We start from the raw sequence: 16,387 nt of genomic DNA, 5'->3' as shown, positions 1-16,387 counted from the left end.
AGTATTTTAAGAAGAGGAGAAGCACCAACATCCTGGAAGAAAGTGGTGGTGGCTGTAATGCCTAAAGAGGGCAAAGCCCCATCAGATCCAGCTTCATACAAATAATTTTCTTGGGTGGTGAAAGCCAGGGTACCTTTTGGTTAAGCTTATACAGGCCCTAGGGCCAATAGCCTAGTACCTATCTATGAACTTATACAGAACCATTTCAATATTAAACTATGATTATAAAGTGCTTATGTCTATAATGGTTAAAAGAATGGCAAAGGCGATGCCAAAATTAATAGATATGGATCAATGTAGTTTTATGGCGGGAAGGCAAACATATGATAACATTAACAGAACACTGATGATCCAGAGGGAAGTTGATTGTAATGTAATATGTTAATGCAGAGAAAGTATTTGACAAAATAAGCTGGGAGTTTATGAGCAGGGCAATGGAAACATTTGCATTCCTTATTAAACTAAAGTTGATTAGGAGAATATGATGGATCAGAGGTAAAATTTGAAGTGGGTGGGTTCCTCTTAGATAATTTCTATTTGAGCAGAGGGACCAAACAGGGATATTCTCTTTCCCCTTTGTTATTTGCACTGCATTTAGAACCACTGGCAAATAAAATAAGAGACTCAGAAATACAAGGGAATAATCAGTATGGCAGTCAAGGAAAGCTAGCTCTATTTGCATATGACATTATTTTATACATGATAAAACCAAAAAAGGCAATTTTTGTGTTGTGGAACATTGTGTGGCAGTTTGAAATCTTTTTGGGATAAAAAATTAAAGAAGCTAAAACAAAGGCAATAGCTGTAAATATTACAACCATACACAAATTGGTTCAGCAATATCCATATTTATGGGGACATGATAAAATGAAGTACTTAGAAGTGTGGATTAAAAAAGATTCTGGTGTGGCAGCTAAGGATATGTGGGAAGAAACTAAACAAAAGATAATACAAAAACTGAGACAATGGAAACTTTGCTACACATGGATATGGATAACGAGATACAAGCAGTTAAAATGTTTTAGTCCCTTTAGTTTTATACACAGATCACACATATTTTTATCAACCAGAGGAGAAGATAGGGATAGCAATTAATAAAAAGCTGAAGGATTTTATCTGGGAAAGGAAGACAGCAAGAGTGAAGTGGGATAAGCTGATTCTTCCAACTGAACAAGGTGATATGGGATTACCCGATTTGAAGGGGTACTTCAGAGACACACAAACACTTTTATACAAAGGTCAAGCAGAAAACTATAATTCAACGTGGAAAGGGATGATGATGAAACAGGGAGGAAACTCAAGAAACAAGTACAGACTGGAATGCAGATCCTTAAGGAGAATAACAATAACCTTACAGAATACTATATTCATAAAGTAGAAGAAATTATTCTAAGAAGTAAGCCAATATGGGAAAGGAGAAAGGAGAGTCTCCTGATAGGGATGACTGCACTTAGGGATACAAACAATGGGGGATATATGTACGTATGTCTCCCAAATATTCAACAAAGTCTAGAAGAATTGGGATCTTTGACTGGGAGTCTTTACATAGATATTTTTATACCCCAAGTAGCCTTCAAAGCATTTTTCTTCAAGTAGACAGCAAATGTTGGAGGTGTGATGGGGAAGAAAGAGGTAAATGGGAATATATTTTCTGGGAATGTAATGAGTTGGCAGACTTTAAAGATTCCCTACATACTGCTCTGTCAGAGATACTAAGTGAGCAAGTTGGTGTAACTAAGGAAATGATTTTTGACCTATGATACAGAATCTGAGCTGCCTAGATATAGTAAGGCCTTGCTGAGTCTAATTACAGTAGCTGCCAAAAAGGAATTACTAGAACATGGAAATAAAATTCTAAACCAACTTTACTAGACGTAGTGAATATAAAAACAGAAATAAAACAACTGGAATTGGGACCTTTAGGAAAGGGTTGGGTCAAATTACAGACAAAAAATGGGAACTATGGGAACAATATATGCAGAGGAGGAATGAGGTTTAAAAGAAAGCAGGATTTGAATGAGCTATGTAATGTTTGAATGACAATGGCCGGACAGATTATAAGTGATGTATAATGTTTGCAAACAAAATTATGTCAATATTGTTTGTTTTCATTTATATAAATGTATGATTGTCTATGTCATACTTGATAATTTAATAAAGATGCTTCTGGTTTAAAAAAAAGTTTGGACTTTACTCCCATTCAGGATTGGGCTCACTGAAGAAAGAGAGAAGCAGATCAATTTGACTAGGAAAAATTAGCAACCGCAAATGGATCACTTACATCAATCACGCAAACTTGCTCTTGACTAATTCTCTTAGATTCACTAGTGTTTTTCTGAACCTAAAAATAGCATAAATCACTGTATTTCATTATATATGGTTCACTAAGATGTCTTAGATTTAAAAAAAAACACAGAGGCACACATGGTGGTAAACTTCTCTTAGGACAAGAACACCAGTTTCCACAAGTACAAATCAACTTTAATAAACAACCAATAAAGGGGATGTAACAGTCAAGTGCTTTTGTTCCTGTCACAATGGGACTTCATCAGAACCACTGTGCATCGTAACAATTAACATTTAAATACCCTGTAATTAGTCATTTGACATAATTAAAAATGATTAAAGAAAAATTAATTCAAATGAAACCATCCATAAATGCGGAAATAAATACAGGCATTCCCTTTCCATTCAAATACAATAACAAATAAAAAGGTTTAGTTTAAAACCACATAGAAAAACGTACAAAGTAATTTAAAAAAGTTTTAAAACCTAATCCTATAAAAATAATAAACTTGTTTATAAATCCAAAGCCTTCATCTTTAAAATGGGTGCTATAGAAGTGCTATAATTAATACCAGGGAGTGATTTAGCATTAAGCCTAAGCTGCCACTTAAGTTCCCTTCTCTCAAGTTTATTCTTCCACCAACCACCCCTGTTATCCTATCTCAATTTGTTAACTAAACCACATAAAAACTTGGAAAACTGAGGACATTGTAAAGTGCGCTTGTAAACAGCATTGTTCAGATTCTCCCTTTCTATAGCATACATGTGCTCGTAAATGCATTTATAAGGTGGTCTCTCTGTTTTACCTTTGATAAAGTGGAGCAACAAATGAAGCTAAACTTAAGATGGGAGCAAAAAAATCTGTATAGGGATGAATGTGAATATACACACAAAGTAACCTTCCCCATTTTCAAAGCCTATTTTGAAATACAGGAGCAAAGGGGTAGCACAAGTGACAATGGTTTTATGATGGGAGCAATAAGAGGTTACAATTTAGTTAACAGGGAAGAAGGTAACTACATTAGATACAGCAATAGCCATACTCCTAGTATGATGCATCAGTACAGGGAAGAGAATGAGATTTTTGACCAAGAGTATCCACAGTTAAGAAGATCCGAAAGGATCATTAATAAAAACAGACAAAAACTATTTTTAAACCCTCCCCAAACCCTGAAAGGGAGGGACCAAAACAATATTGGTGGCAAAACAGCAGGAGCAATTACAATTATAACAGCTTTTGATGGTAAGATGTTAAGCTTTGGTGGATTTAATATTTTAATTATACAAATTTAAGTTTTACAAAAACTCACCTTTCCTTATTTAAAAAAGGGCTTAAATTTGTTCCATCTCACAAAACAGATGTAGCAGAGGTACTAGCTGAACTATTCATCAAAAAACTCAATTTACAGATTATGTTTAAAGAACGACTTTTAGGGTCTAATATCTCTTTGGGACATTTGAAAAGAAAGAGTACATTTAATCCGCCATTACACCCCACAGTCACTTCTTTTGAGAAAATCTGCACACTAGAAATTATTGGTGCACAGGGGCGTGGCCAAGATCCACTCAGAGTAACAGCACTTCTCTTCAGCTCTGTCTATTCCAATTTTCTCTGACAGGATTTTTAAATCATATCTATCAGAAATCTGGATTTTTTTAAATAAAAGGATACTTTATACAAGGATAGTATAAAAAATCTTATTTTTTTCCTGTCAAAGAACATCAGAGATCTTCTGAACTACTCCAGTTAACAAGATGAGCTTCAACAAATAATCTCACCAGGATACAACTTTCAAAAAGGAATTACAATCTTTGTTACTTAACATTCAAGAACTAACTAGTAAAATAGATAAAATGGACCTGAAATTGGATAGTTTTAAGGAGAGCTGTACTAAACAAATGAACATTATACATGATTTAAAACAACAGAAAGAACAGATTTCAGGTATGGAAGCAGCCCTAAATGATATGGATTCTAGGCTCTAGGAAGGTGAGCATAATATTGAATTCCTTTTAAAGCAAAATACTCACACCTTTTGTCTAAAATAGATGATCTAGAAAACAGGTCATGTCGTAATAATATTAGAATCTTTGGCTTGCCAGAAAACATAGAAGGAGATAGTATGGAAAAGCTCTTGTCTACATGGATACCTGAAATACTAGAATTACCTAAGGCTCTTTCATATGGTATTGAGAGAGCACGCAGATCTTTGGTTTCATAAAAAAATAAAAACAGTAATTATGCAAGATCTGTGATTGTAAAATTCCTTTCCTCACATGATAAGGAAAGTGTCTTAAAGACAGCATTGGCAAAATCTCCAATTAAAATAAAAGATAATTTAGTTTGTTTTGATAATGACTATTCTCGTGTGGTAATTGCAAAAAGAAACATTTTCCTACCTTTGATAAGAGAACTTAAAAAAATCAAATGAAATCTCACCTGTTGTTTCCTGCAAGGCTTAAAATATTTTACCAGGATACATCTAAATTATTTGAAAATCTGGACAGTGCTCATAATTTTGTCAAATCTAACAAACTTTTGGACAAAATAGAAGAAATGGATTGGGCCAATGCTAACTTGAAGAGATTAGCCGAAAATGAAACTTGGAAAACCCATGAGCATAAGAAGAAGCTAAGAAAATGAAAAACCTGCTCTTATTTGCTTCTATTCACAATGGAAATCTAGTTTGTTTGCTCTAAACATACTAATTACCTATAAGGTTGGGGAAATTGATAACCAGAACAACAGGTGAGATTTTACCACTGTTTATTATACTTTTAATGATAGTCTTCACTGTTTTGTTTTTTTTACGCTTATTATGCAAATATTTAGTTGTTTCTAACTTTCGATAGGTCAGGGTTACTGTTTAAATTGAATTATTATTGTAGTCTATTTGTTAACATTTGTATTGAAGTACAGTTATATCAATAGGTTTCAACTTTGGATAAATATCTTCTTTAATAACACATTTCAATGATTTGGTGCTTATATTTAGTTTAGTATTGTATTGATAGAGACAGTTTATATTGTCTTCAGAAGTTTCTATAGACATGATTTTAGTGTATATATAAAGTTATTTTTTGCATAAGCTTTCTCTTATTGGCGTCCGGAACTGTATTTAACATAAATTTTGTTGTTGGTAGTGTCCGGAGCTAATATAAAACATGATATGTGGATAAAGACGATGTCTGGACTGATTTTGTGCTATGAGGTTACTGTTGGTAATGTCCGGGAATGTGGTGGGCTCAAAAGTTGCTGTTGGAAATGTACGGAGTTGTTTGGTCGTATGGGGGTGACGTTGCTGCTGCTGTTTCCCTTTCCTTTTTGAATGTTTGCTGTTTCTTTTTTTTTATTTAATTCTGGCTATGTGTCTTTTGTTGGTGTGTTGTGGTGTTGCTCTGTTTCTCCATGGTTGAAACTGGGGTATATTGTGTTTCACAGTGTTGAACTCTGGTTTAGAGAGGCGGTTTGGGATGGTTTGTGAGCTGCACAGCAGCTTCTGTGATTGCTGTACATTCAGAAACCATTGTTTCACCACCAGCAAATGATTTCAGCGGCTCGAGTTGCATTTTAATTGTCTCCTACTCATTTTTTCCAGCTGAAAATTTGAAAGTCTACAGTTATTCAGCTTCAGCTCGAGATTCATAGGTTCATTCATAGGTTCATACTAAGCTAACTGCCCTTGTGAGCCATTTTAAGCCTAGTCATTTATCCCTTGTGAGACTCAAACCCTGCACCTTGTGTTTGTAAGGCAAACACCTTAACCATTAGGCCACCCTCCCAACCTTCACAATCGGTCTCTTAATATGGACTTTCTCCCTTGTGTTACATCTAGATTGTTGCCATGGAAACCGTAAATCCCTATACCGGAAATAAAGTGTCAGAGGCTTCAGAACACTCAAACGCTTTAAAGGGAAGAAAAAAGAGAAAAAAGCAATGGAGATTAGACATTGTTGCTATTAATGGGTGATGTGATATATTTATTTATATGCAAACAATCTGTGTTTAATAATTAGAACCTGTAATTAATTTATTGGTTACTTGTGTATTATTGTACCACATTTGGAAGGAACTGCATAAGCGGCTTGCTTTCTGACTTTTCTATGCTGGAGAGCTATCATCAGCCTGTTTTAGATACTTGTATTAGTTATTGAAGTCAGTAATTCTTAAGAAAATTGTTACTTCATACTGAAGTGCATAGGGTTGTGATTGTTTAATATTTGGGCAGAAAAAGTGGTGCTTTTTCGTTGGACCCCTACTGCTTCGTGTTCATCTGCTTTTTGCAACTTGTGCATAATATGACTTTACTTCTCAACTCAAAAAATAGGATTAAGGTTCAGAGCTAAAATGTGACACAAAACTATAAATAACTTGGCTGTACATATATCAAAACCAGTTGGCTTTGGGCACTGTTGCGGATTTCAAAATTGGAGGAGAGTTATTTACATATTTATACGTAACCAAAGAAGTGGGGACACAGGAGAGTGTAAGGCAATTTAAATGCATTATAATTTTGTAAACTCTACAGCTCTAAAGGAGTTTACTTTATAATCTTAGGGAGAGTAGTGCTGCTGTGTAAAAAAAAAATATATATAAAAAAAATAGAATGCTTAAATTGGAAGGGGTGGGTTGGCTGCAGGGGTCTTGCCATTCAGAGTTGTTCTCCCTTTTTCAGAATGCTGCCGATCTCCATAGGTGACTCAGCCATGCTTGTTTTTTCACAATCCATGTGGTATGTGCGGAGGTGGAGGTGCAGCACAGATGTATGGAGGGTACATATTGAAAGGCGTTTGGACGCATTTCTTGCTTGCGTGTTTGAGGACATTTGTTGCGTTTTATATGTGCGGGCCATGGCTCTATAGAATAACTGTACACAGGGAAAGTACTTTGCTTCATGGACTGTGTAATAGTCTTAAATGTGATGGAGGCGGGTCTGGACAGTGCACTGACTCTTTTGCTCATTTTCTGATCAACGGAGGGGCTGTAGAGCCCATGTGCAGGAGGTCCTTTTGTAATGGCAACAGTTCTGTTTTAAGAAATGTGCTCCCCTGCTTCCCACGTTGGTGTTTTCCATTCTAATGGACTTTGTTGTTGAAGAATAGTGGCGAGTGTCTCAGCGGCTCTATAGTTTAATGGGTTGCCACATCCTGTTCTCCTTTCTGCAATATTCTTAACTGCTTACCAGCGGTATGTCTCCAATCATTTCGATGGGGGTTGCATGGGTTTCTTGACTGACTCACAGGAAAGACTAGATAATAGTATGCTTCAAACTGTTCATGGTGATTTTCAGCTGGAAAAGTCCAGATGCTTTTCTCAGTTCTTGTGCTGCCTCTCAGTTTTGACTCCTTGTCATCTGGCAGGCATTTCATTGCTTACACGGATAGAGCCGCTAAGTGGTGGGGCTTTAACGGAGGGGTACCGAAAAGATATAGTATCATTCAGTCCTCTCTACATAGGTTGGTGGTAGTTCTTACTTTGAAAATGTCACAAATAATGTTACAGTCTGATCATTTGAAAAGGCACAGTTTTGAGGAGGCCTATTGATGTGATTTTTATATATGCAAACACAGGTGTAGAGTAAGTAATTATAAACAGGAGCTGCAATTCTGTGCCACATTCAATACAATTTCCAATAAAAATACAGATTAGTGGTCCATGCCATTATTACACTGAAGATATGTGTAATTTGTTTATTCTCAAAGTAGTACAGACTAAGGTTCTTTGCTGTAGTGATGGAAAGAAATTCACGTGGGAAAATTTGTAATTAGACACTAACATTAAAACAAACAACTATTTTGAAGACAATTACAAATACAATATGTGCAGAAATTCTCATGGTCCCAGAAAAATATCAGTTTAATGAAACACTCTTGCCTAGATAGTTTCAGTATTTTTTGTTGACAAATGAATGGATTTGAAATGAGACACTTCTGAAGTAGGAATTGTGGTTACAATGATATGTAAGTGCCAATTATTGAATAAGCAGCAAAATAATACTTTCTCACAGCAACTTAATAGGTTTGATAACATTACTAGGGTCTGGATGAGCATAGTAAAATAGAATGATGATAATTATAAATTCAAAATCTAGACAATATTCTGAGACTAAAATAAATAAAGAAAAGAATAAGCACATTGAATTGATGGTTTGAAATGGTCTAAGCAACACTGCCAATAAAATACTTATGTTATAGATGAAAACTAATTTATTCCTTATATTCTGAGCAATCATTTAGAAATAATTTTTATTAACACCTCACTTATTACAAAATCTTTATTAATGCATAAATACAAATAAAGTAAATAAATTTAAGTTATTACAAATGAGAATAATCCATACCTTCACTAGTAAATCATTAATTATCACTTATTTTATTTCTTTAGAATATCGTTTTAAGAAAATATGAGAGTTTTAGAATATTAATTTACTTGTTTTTATGATTTAGTTATATATAAAATGTATCAATTCCTTACTTATATATAAAAATATTTTATTTATAAATTGCTTTGCTAATTTTATTTGCAACCATATCAACTATATGTTATGGTTATTTGTCTTCAATATCTAGATTCATAGTGAGACTAATAGAACTTAAATTCACTCCTAGAATAGTCAATGTCATTTTTTCATGGATAAATACTAACTACATAATAGAATAATGAAGATTGATATATGTATAAAATCTTTTTGGAGTTAGAAGTTTTCTTCACTTAAAGGTTATTGAAACAGGAGGATTAATTTATGTTAATAGGAATTAATTAATACTACTATACTACAAAGTGATTCTCTTTAAATAGTGCATCATATTTGCCTTCTGCATGTTTTCGTTATTAATTTAAAATTTTTAGATATTTTGATTTTCTATAGAAGCTAAGCTTGATTTACCATGATTGGGAAATTTTCTCTTAGACAGATGCTGATCAGAGGTTGTTACTTGACGAGGGGTTAATCTGAGTGATTATATGTCACTTGGATTAGGAGTTTTATACTCCAGGAAGGTTATGGGGGTTTTGATGTTACTAGTTTATGTTATAAAAGCTTGTTACAGTTTTTTTTGACATTCTTCACAACACAAAGTAATACTTTAGTAATACACTCATATCTATTACTATGTAATCAATCTAAACTTTTTCTTCGTATTCCTTTAATATTTAACTATTTGATATGTTTTTGGTCAAAATACACTCTTTTCACAAATTTTACTTCTTATGACTTCATTAAAGAGTATTTCTATTAATGTTAATGGATTAAATAACTCAAATAAGAGGGGAAGTCTATTCAAATATCTTAAATTACACAAATCCCAATTAGTTTTCTTACAAAAAACTCATTTGAAATCAGAAAATATGTTTAGATTAGATACTAAATCTTATAAAACATTAATTAGCTCAGAACATCTTCAGAAAAAAGAGGGGTATAAATTCTGTTGAATAATACTTTAAGTTGCCCAAAGATTACCAATATATATAAAGATAATAAAGGAATGTTTTGTCTTGTCATGGTTGAATTTAATAAGAAAATGTATACTTTAGTGAATTTATATTGGATACCAGGAATAGGTATCAATACAGTAAAACAACATCTGGATCTCATAGTACAACATTCCAAGGGGTCCTTAATAATAGCGGGGAATTTTAATTGCATTTTGGATAATAAAGAATCAGCATCTTTAAATAAAAGAAGAATTACAGCTTCAACCAAATCATTAAAAGATTTTCTAGAATCATATCATCAGAAAGAGATTCATTCCTTTGCAGATTCTGATTCTTTAAACTATACTTTTTTTTTCTCATAGACATAACAACTATTCAAAAATAGTCTTATTTTCTAATGACTTATTAGGCTCTCTGGTCAACACCAAGGTTATTTATTGCCCAATATCAGACCATAATTTAATAATATTTGAAATTTCAGTTAATTCAAATTACAATACACAGATAAGAAGACGTCCTGCTTATATCACAAAACTGAAAGATTTTGAAGAATTCTTTACTTTGGAGACACAACATTTTATAGAACTAAATAATAATAATACTAACTCCTCAGATTTTTTTTGTGTGGGATGCCCTAAAAGTTTTTTTATATGGGAGAATTATTAACTGGTATCATATAAAAAGCAAAGGTTGGGATAAACAGTTATTAGAGATTCAACTTAAATTAGATTCATTGAAACATAATCAAGAGTCAAATCTAAATAATAAAGATAAGAAAATGAAATAAATTCTTTGAATAATAAATATATTGAAATCCTAAACCATAAAACATGATTATATTACAGAATATACATTTTTAAAATTTCCCACAAATCACAAATTAAATTTATTAGACAACAAAACCAAAAGATTAAATAAAATAAATCATATAAATTAAAATTTCCCCTAGAAAGAAAAAGATGGTTTCAGATAAACACAGCATTCTAGCTGAATTCAGAGAATTTTTTATTTATATCAATCAACAATCAAAAATAATAGATTCAAATCAAGAAATTAAAAAATGTATTAATAGATTTACTAAAAAAAGACTAACAAATGAACAAGCTAATTCTACAATTAAACCTATTTCCTTTAAAGACATTTAAACCCAGATTAAAAATTTTAAATTAAATAAAGCCCCTTGAAATGATGGAATCATCCCAGAAATATATAAAATTTTACCAACTGATGCTATAAAATTACTTCACTAAGTATGTAATTTATCCCAAAATAATAAGTTAATCCCCCCTTCTTGGAAGTATACTTTTATCTCTCATATTCTTAAACCTAACAAAGATCAAGTTAAGTGTTCATCCTACAGACCTATTTCTTTTCTAAATATTGATTATAAAATGCTTATGTCGATATTTGCAGACAGACTAAAAAAATGTGTACCACTCTTAGTTGAAGTTGACCAAACGGGATTCATAATGAATAGAAATACTTATGATAACATTAAAAGAACATTAACTCTAATAGAATCAGTCAAATATTTAAATAATAATCTAACACTAAGTAGTTTAGATATAAATTGTGCATTTGGTTCTGTTAATTGGAACTATTTATATTACTGGAAGAATTAAACTTTTCAATGAGCTTTATAAATTTAATCACTCAACTATATCAGGATAGCCAATCATATATTAAAATAGGTAGTAATATTTCCCAAAAATCCCTATTATTAAAGGAACAAAGCAGGGTTGCCCCTTATCTCCCTTATTATTTACCCTTATTATGGAACCATGGGCCAATTTGATAACAGATAATGAAAATATTCAGGAATTTACATTAAATTCCAATAAATCTTCCAAAAATATAAATGTCTTCTTATTATCATTGGTGATAATGATTCATCTATTAATGCTCTCTTTAGTAATATTGAACTTTTTCAAAAGAAATCTGGTTTATTATTCAACAATGATAAAACTCAAATCATATTAATTGGTCATAAAAAATTTGAAATACAAGCGGCTTATAGTAAATATCTGGCAAAATCTGAAGAACTACTTTATTTAGGTATTATAATTACAAAAAATATAAAATAAATCATTAAAATAAACTATAATAAGAGTTTACTGGCAATAGAAAATCCTATTAAAAATGGAATAAAATTAATTTCTCCGTGGATGAAAAACGTTTAATAATAAAGATGATTTTATTACCTAAAATTTTATATATTATACAATCCATCTCATTATCTCCTCCTAATAAGATTATTAAAAAAAATAATTCCTTGATACACAAACCTTTATGGTCCCCGATTAAACCCAGGATAACTCTTTCTAATCATATGAAAAATTGGGAAAAAGTGGTATAGCAATGCCTAATTTGGAAATCTATTCTGTTTTCTCAATGTCCAAAACTATTTACCAACTTATAGATAATTATACGGCAAATTGGAAAAATACTCTAGAAATCTTATTTAGTAATTCTATAAATAACAAACTTCAGAAGTTAACTGTACTAAGTAACTCCTTTATTTGGGTTCTAAAAGAATATTTCTTATCTTACTCCTCTCAAAAATTTAACTCAAATTATATAATTCTTCTTCTGAAATCCTTTAAAAAATATATTTATATATTCAATATTTATAAAGAGTGGATATATATTCTTTTTCTTATAGTTTCACACAAGGTGTCATATTTTCATCTGATTAGAATAAAATGCTTTCTTTTCAACAGAAAAAGACTAATATTCTGGTTTCAATTGATGACTAAAAATGATCTGAAAACTATAAACATATTAAAAAATCAATATGAATACGATTTTTTTCTCTTGGTTAGATTTACAGGAAGCTAGGAAATATGTTCTAAACAAAATGGATTCTATGGCTTTAACAACAAAAAAATACAATACCTAAATCATTTCAATTTATAATAGCTTTACAACATAATTCTGCATCTAAAAATATTTTATCTCATTTATATAAAGCAATCAAATTTAATTTAGATAACCCTTCAGAAAGTTACTGGAACTGTTTTACTTTAATTAATAATTATCCCCCTACAGATTATGACAAAATAAATATCTTACAGTCAGCAAGTGTAACCACTTCATCACTTAATTGGAAATTTTTTACATGGAGGTATTTGCATAGGTCTTTTATTACACAATTTTCTTTAAGTAAATTTAATAAAAAAGATACCAATTGTTGGAGCTGTAACAAGGTTGTTAATGCAGACTGGGCGCACACGACATTTGATTGTATAGAATTAAATACATTTTGGACAGATGTTAATTCCTTTTTACAAGCTATTTTTACAGATAATTTTTATCTTTCTAAATCACTAGTTATATTTAACACACCCGTTCCTAATTGTATCAGATAATCTAATCATCCTCTGATTTGGGCAATTCTATCAATTGCCAGAAAAATCATTACAAGAAATTGGAAGTCTCATACTTCACCCTCAATAACTGAATTCAAAAATTTACTTCTTGAAGTCTGCAACTTAGAAATTTTGACCAATACTGCAAGATCTTCTAGGAATACTAATTCATCTAATATGTGGAAAAAAGTATATGATTTATTGAACAAGTAATGCAAATTCTCTTATAATTGTAAGATTATGCTCAACAAGGTTTTAAGGTTGAAATTAACTTTGCTACAAATATGCAACATAAATAAGGAATAACATAAAGCTTGCTTAAATGCAGAAACAGAGTTTAGTAATATGTGATTAGCATCCATACTAAATGACTGTGGCTTAAAAAAATAAGGAACTTGCTTATGAGTGAATTACACACAATCAAGAAAGCTGACTTCTTACAGACTTGGCAAGAATGTAAAAAAAGGCAGGCTATAACAGAAAAAAAACTAATCTGCTTTCTTTAAAGAATGGACAAAAGGACATGTGTTTATCCACAAGGCATTTCCTTAAAAATATGCTTTTCTCCACTTATCAGCATTTGCACAAGAACAGATGTGTCAGCATTTGCGTCATCAAGGCAGTATCTTTCCAAAACCAAGAGGGAGTGTTTAACTAAAAATATATATACATTCTGTATTAAATCCAGTTATGTTAGGGGTATTGGTAGGGACACATTTGTCCTGAGATAAATGTTATATCTCTCACATCATCTTACTATATGAGAAGTAAAGTAGAACATTTTCTGAAGCTGTAACAGAAGTACGTGTGGTTTATTATAAAAGTTATTGGCTACTGCTTTTAAAGACAGGTGCTGCAAAGTATATTCTCTCATCAGTTTATATTCTGCAAGTTTCTGTATACAACAGACTGTGAATGCAACTATAAGCAGACTTTGATTTCAGCAGAATCCAGCCAGCAAGACTGAGTGTCTTAAGAAGACTTCAAATCCATCACAGTAAGCATCAGAGTAACAGCAAAGTACTTTGGCACAATAAAATACATTTTTCAATAATCTTATTTTAATGCACTTGTTTATTAAAATTTTATTCTTGTGGAGAATGTCATTGTATATAGTTTAAAATCTTTGTTTAATTTTCTCATTTTATATCACTCATTTTAAAAAATGCACATATCTCTAGTTTATGTTTATTTGACAATATTTATCTCAATAAAGCTGTTTAAAAAAATAAATTGTTGGTGCACATAACTCACAGAAAAGAAAATTCTACAAATTGACCAGAGATGGAGTGGCCTTATTAAAAGACTCAAGGGTTAATGAATTACTGAGTACTATGAAACCAGATAAATGGGGATGGATGGTCACAGTTGATAAGAATGTCTACAATTGTCAAATTACTCCGATTTCTTGACAGAGACCTTGAACTTCTGATGGAAAGAACTTCATAGATGCCAACTTTTCTAAGTACATTCTAGAGAAATACAAATTGCTTGTGCTTTTTTACAAAAATAATCAGTTATTGTATGTTGGGAATCAAGTGATTAATGAAGTGGTGTGGGCCACTACAGTTCCATTTTTAAACCAAGTCCCAGAGTTCTGGAAAAAAAACACTGCTAACTCCAGTACTGACAATATCTCCTACCATCTAAATAAGGCTTTAAATCTAAAGATGAATCTCATTTAAACACACCAGTGATACACTAAATGACGATGAATGAGAAAAGTTTATGCGATTTTGCATTACGTTTGTGAATCAACTTTGAAAACTTGAGAGTACATTCAGGCTTTTCCAGTTTCTATGCAGATAACACAGATATGTCAACAAATCATGATTAATTATCATTGTTAAACTATTATACCATGTACCTTTTCAGCAGCAAGGCCTACAACAGGTTCATCATCTACTGCCAAGATCCGGTCTCCAATCTTTATTCTTCCATCCTATGAAAAGCAAGTGTGTTATTTTTTGTAAAAAAAAAAATTAGAAATTTAAAGCACAGCATAAGCAGATCTGTAATCATAATTAAGCAAATCTGCTAAATTAACATTTTGAATCATTATTAGGCATTTATATTTGGATCACACAAATGGAAAATGACAACTATACATTTACTGACCTGACCCACTAGTAAAAATAAAGGATATCAGCCCCTGATGCTCACAGTTCATATTTAACTAGGGTTCCCTTAGTTAATCAATTCCAAACAATCAGTAACATTCCATTGAAAATCTGGTGTTCTGACTGAGGAAAACAATGGAAGAAACACAAAAGCAATTGTAGTCTGAGACAAGCAGCTCAGGATAAGAGAGATTAAAAGGAAATAATGGGGCTACCATAAACAAAGCTGCGAAAGACCTAGCAACCAATGGAGACAGCCAAAAAACACTGAAAAATATACCTGTGTGTGTGTTTGCGGGGGAGGGGGAGAAAAATGAACAGCTGAATCCATGATGCCATCTTCTGCCACTAAGCCAATCTGCCTGAATTACTGACTGACAGAAAGTTTGCCATTATCCACATAAGAACAGCTGAAGGCCTGCTGTACCACTTTCTTAATACCTTTCCTCGGCATTTAAATACCTATTCAAAGGTTTTGGTTCAACACACCAGATAAGTATCACCGGTGGATGAAAATGAAAAGCCCAACTTACATCATGTACTGAAAAGAAACATCATTAAATATTTTAAAAATTAACCAAAAAACTGCAAAGTAATTTTTGTATGGGAGGTTAGACCCCTGCCCTCCACCATCCAATAATACATTCCGTTTCAGATTTCTGTTTTATTATAGGGTTCTGACTTCAGAGTTAACTTATGTTGTCAGTTCAGCAAGGGAATATGGGTGCAAAGGGGGACTTGCTCTATGTTTAATTAAAGGCTGACTTTGGGCTTTTGTGTGTTTTTATTTAAATACTGGTCTAGTCCGCTTTGGCATTTTCAAGTAAAGTCTTTTTATATCAAAGTTCATGAGGTACATACTCAACTTAAGACAAAACTTGTGGAACAAACATACGTCTAGTAGCAGACTGCTTGCATTTCTGTTATGTAAAAACAGACTGTACTTTTTTTTGAGTTTATTAATATGAGTGAGGTACATCTTGAAGGGAGAACTGTATTTTGCGATGATCCTGGTTAATTCTGAATAATAATGGAATAACATATCTGAATCTAGACAAAATACCCTTGGCTATTAGTTTGCTAAGTAGAATCATTTCCTGACTACAGCTGCCACATGATGATAAAAGGAGATGGGGCTACCCCCCCCTAAATGCCCAATAAGGGAGTGTTAATTAGAT

The 16,387-nt window shown here is 32.1% G+C and overlaps 1 protein-coding gene across 8 annotated transcripts in view; it reads right to left on the bottom strand.

Moving 5' to 3' along the window:
- Nucleotides 1-16,387, bottom strand: part of MPDZ (multiple PDZ domain crumbs cell polarity complex component) — a 3,829,210-nt gene that overhangs the window by 550,392 nt on the left and 3,262,431 nt on the right. For all 8 annotated transcript variants that reach the window (XM_044061234.1, XM_044061239.1, XM_044061240.1 and 5 more), the window contains one exon: nt 14,957-15,031. In XM_044061234.1, the coding sequence (XP_043917169.1) occupies nt 14,957-15,031 (75 nt within the window). The remainder of the gene's footprint in view (nt 1-14,956; nt 15,032-16,387) is intronic.

The sequence above is a fragment of the Protopterus annectens genome, chromosome 2.part0 (assembly GCF_019279795.1).
Source record: "Protopterus annectens isolate FY-2018-M chromosome 2.part0, PAN1.0, whole genome shotgun sequence".
Lineage (NCBI taxonomy): Eukaryota > Metazoa > Chordata > Ceratodontiformes > Protopteridae > Protopterus > Protopterus annectens.
Note: the sequence above shows the minus strand (reverse complement) of the source record. Positions and strands in the feature narration are given on the sequence as shown.